This window comes from Morone saxatilis, unplaced genomic scaffold, assembly GCF_004916995.1.
Source record: "Morone saxatilis isolate NCDOM2014 unplaced genomic scaffold, NCSU_SB_2.0 Contig8, whole genome shotgun sequence".
NCBI classification, from domain to species: domain Eukaryota; kingdom Metazoa; phylum Chordata; class Actinopteri; family Moronidae; genus Morone; species Morone saxatilis.
The window spans coordinates 25841360-25845779 of NW_023340257.1; the positions used below are offsets into that span (position 1 = coordinate 25841360).

At 43.8% G+C, this 4420-nt stretch overlaps 1 protein-coding gene across 1 annotated transcript in view; it reads right to left on the reverse strand.

Moving 5' to 3' along the window:
* Positions 1-4420, reverse strand: part of myo7aa (myosin VIIAa) — a gene marked incomplete in the record, with an annotated part of 41472 nt that overhangs the window by 23327 nt on the left and 13725 nt on the right. Inside the window, 3 exon segments of the mRNA XM_035679645.1 lie at positions 1768-1920; positions 2453-2663; positions 3146-3288. Of these exon segments, the coding sequence (XP_035535538.1) occupies positions 1768-1920; positions 2453-2663; positions 3146-3288 (507 nt within the window).

The window sequence follows — 4420 nt, forward strand, 5'->3', positions numbered from 1 at the left end:
AATGTTAGCTGATATATTAATGATCTTTGGGTCAGTGTTGAATGAGATTCACTGCAGCGTCCTCATTATAAAAATGTGTTTGTGTGTTTCAGATGGGTCAGTCTCGCTGGTGGGAGCAGGAGATTCCCATGGAGGGAACCATCCAGAAGGGGGAGCTGTTGACCTACAATTTGACCAAACTCGTCAAACCTGATTCCTACCTGGTCCGCCTCACGCCCATCACCCGCTACGGAGAGGGGGACGCCACTGAACGCATCATTACATACAGCGGTACGTTGTTGACACCCGACGTTCTCAAGCAGCTGGACGTTAAATGGTTGAACATTTGTGATCCAAATTATTATATTCACAAAATGAATTGGCTTAAAGATTCTCGTCCTAAAACATAAATGTACAAATTACTTATTTTTGCAAATACAGGTCATTAATAATTTATACGTCAGACCTAAACATGATATTTTAGAGTTGTTTTATCATCCTGTGCGGCGTTACGGGGTTTCTGCCGCACTGCTTCTCTTTATTTATATGAAACAACAACAAGAGAAGAAAAGAAATGCAAACTGTTGAGCTGTCACAGAAATCCTGCAGAGAAACGTCAAAGTCAGGAAATACAGAAGTGAAATGAAGATGACAAACAGAAACAAACGCAGAGGAAGCTCACAGCGGGAGGCGACCACACAAACACAGAAAACAACAAGAACTCGTCTGCTCTGTGATGTTGAGTTTTGACAGACTGTCAGTGAACGCATCGCCTCCTGATGGTCACATTAACTCCCCGCAGGAACACAGCCAGGATTCAAACAGGAAGTTCAGACGGCTCATCAGCCGACGCGGCGAAGGTGAACGCCTCCACCTGACGGCGCTCTGCGGGTCGCAACCTGCCGCAGCTGTAGTACAACTCCTCACTCATTCATCTTCGTCTTCTATCTGCGCGAATGGAAATAGTTTATTTACACTAGTGAGGAGGCTGTTAGTGTTTCCGTTCATTCAGCCAGTAGAGAGACAGGAAGTCGAACTCTGCACCAACAACTGCAGATAAATTCACTCAGGGAGACTGACCACAGCAGTGTAGCAGGAACAGTGAGCTGGTAGTCAGAGCTAACAGTGCTAACAGAGCTAACAGTGCTAACAGAGCAGCTGATGTCAGACTCTCTGGCGGACTGTCCTCCTCTGATTAGAGAGGACTGTCCCCTCTGTGTGTGTCAGCAGTGGACTCACAGGTTCAGGATGATTTACAACAGTTAATAACTGATTTTCATAAATTAGGTAATAATGTGAATATTAATATAGTTCATAAAGTTCAGTTTAAAGCTCACTAACAGGTTTTAGTGTTGAGTACTGCTTCAAGTACTTATTTTCTGCCTCTGCCGGTAACAGTGAATTTATATATTTATATAAATCTGATATTCTTGTCTCCTGGCTCCTGCTGCAGTGTGTGTGTGTGTGTAGGTGTGTGTGTGTGTGTAAGTGTGTGTCTCTATGTGTGTCTTCCTGTCTTCACACTGTCCCAGATCTGTAGCGTTAACTCGAAACTAGCGCTGCTAACACACTGTGACATCAACCACCACACCTCCTCTGCTCTGGAGTGAGGCCGAGCCTGCAGGACACACACACACACACACGCAGATACACACATGAGAGAATGTCATTTTTGCACACTGTGAGTGTGTGTGTGTTTGTGTGTGTGTGTGTGTGTGTGTGTGTGTGTTTGTGTGTCTGGGGTTGTCTGTGTGTGTGTGTATGTGTGTTTCTATGTAACAGATGAACGTGTTGCTTTCACTGACCTCTCGTCTCGTAGTAAACAACGCCAGCAAAGTGCTGGATGCCGAACTGCGTCTCGTGGGTGTTCTTCGGAGGGATGTAGTTTGTGTGGAGTTTGTGCTGAAAGTTCAGCTTGTTCAGCATGGTAGTGTCTGTGCCCTGCAGGACGCACACACACAGACACACACAGACACACACACACACAAACACAAACACGTGTTTGTTTATTCAAAGGTTTCTATTATTAAAACAGCTGTAAGTGATTTTCTTGTCCATTTGTTTTCAGTACAAACTGTGGAACAACATCAGTATATAATATATCAGTTAAATTCATATGCTGAACTTGTAAGTAAACAGTTGTTTATTTACACAACCAGCAGTAAAGGAACAACATGTGTTTGTGTCCACTGTTGGATGAATAGTCACTCTCTTTTAGCTCTGTTGTTGGTCTCCACCAGCTCGTCTCTAACTGTGTCTGATAGATAAACTCAGATAAACAATGAGCTGAAACTCTGTAAAGCTTCAGAAACCAAGAGGAAGCCGCAGTGTCAGTGTAATGCAATATGCACGACTAAATAAACAACAGTCACAGCTACAACAACACTTCCTGTCTGCTCCAGGTGATGGTGGAATATGAAGGTATGGAGGCTGTCCCGCTGGCTGCCTCCCTCCACCCTTTGACTCTGCGTACCTTGGGGAACTTGCTCTCCTCGTCGATGAGCGAGATGATGTTCATGGGTTTGATGGCGATCATGTCCAGGGCGTCCTGGTTGTCGGTGAACTCGATGTGCTGCCAGTTGATGTTCTCCAGGTTGTACTCCTCCTGCTCCAGCTTGAAGACGTGGCGGACGAAGAACTGCTGCAGGTTCTCGTTGGCGAAGTTGATGCACAGTTGCTCGAAGCTGCAGGAAGGAGGGCGAGACAGAAGAGGTTCATTCATTCATTATATCTCATGTCTAGAAGAGATGGAAGAAATGTATGGAGCGTGTAACCCTCGACATTTTGAATGAATATTGATGTATTTGTCGCAGTGTTTGACAAGGTATATATTGTTATAATACTAACAATATTGTGATATAATTGAAGTTCAACTCATTAATATGAAATGTGACTTCATTCATTTTCATATTAACTACATTTGATTGGATATCGTTTTAATTTATTTATAGAAATGTTCGTCTCAAAATTGTGCTTTGATTTAATTTTGGTCTTTTCCCAGTGATGCTTTTATTTCATAATGTCTCTGATGTCCCCGCCCTCACACCCTTTAGCCAACCACATACCACATGCCTCTTAAGCAAGCTAACAGAATTAGCTAGCCAGTTAGCACCTGTTAGTCACACGTTTGTGTGTGTGTGTGTGTGTGTGTGTGTGTGTGTGAGACCTGTTGACGGTGAAGTTCTCGAAGCCGAAGATGTCCAGCAGTCCGATGGAGCGTCTGAGAACTTTGGGCTGTGAGGACGCAGGCTTGTAAATGGCCGCATTGATTTTCTCCACGATCCACACAAACAAACGGCCGTAAATTCCCTGCACACACACACACACACACACACAGTCAAGTCCCTGTTACACTTTAAAGGTCCGCCGTGGAGTTTTTGACCTCTAAGAGGGGCTATGGAGCAGATTTCTTTGCTAGTAAGCCAATATACATTACTATCAAGGTTTCACACTTACAGTATCTACAGTGATGTTTTTAGAAAGAAAGAAAGACAGGGGGAAGAAGAAGACTGCTAGCTAGTAAAAGAGAGAGATTTCCTAAAAAGAACCTGCTCGTATTTGAAAGCGAGCAAACAGGATTTCACAGTTTCCCTTTGCTCTGTTCTGCGGTTCTAAGTGTTCACGGACAAGAGAACTGGGAGATTTCTAAGCTGCTTGGCTGCTATATACACATGGGAAACCCAGATATGAAGGTAAGTCAAAATGTTCTTTTGGTGAAGGAATTTGGTCATTTACAACAAAAATGTGACCTTTGTAATGTTTGTAGGTACGTTTCACCCGCTGTTTCAAACAACCCCATTTCTCACACAAGTTTTGTAGTTTTTTTAACTCTTTTAGCAGCTTTTAAAATATTTTTTTTCTATTTTTGTGTTATCACTCTCTGCTGACCTTTGACCCTGCAGCCTCGTACCTACGACATCTGGATGCTGTGAGTTGTCCGCAGCCAATACTCACCACTGTCTGCTACGCTGCTTGGAGGTAACCACACACACTACAGCACACAACATATCACACACACACATACACCACTGCACTGTGCAAGCTCGTATTATTGAATAATAAATAAAATTCTTATAGTCCTCCTTTAAACAGGGCTTTGATTCAGGTTCCCTGAAAAGGACACATTCACCCTCAGTACCAAACCTTAAAGCAGATTGTCTTTTCAAGTAATCAATAACCTGAAGTTCTTTCCTGGCACTGTAGTGAGATTTCTGAAGGAGAGTTGAGGCTGGAGATGAAAAACAGCTCCTGTGGTTTTGTTGTGGTTTTGTGCTTCAGCAGTGAATGGGAAGCGACTGATGAACTGTCTGACCAGCCGAACTCTGATCACCAGAGGAGAGACGTCTCCACCCCGCTCAGCAGGACAAGCTCTGGATGTACGGGAGCGCTTTGTTTAACGGTAACGCACTTGTGTTTTTAACATCCTGCCTTTGTATCCATC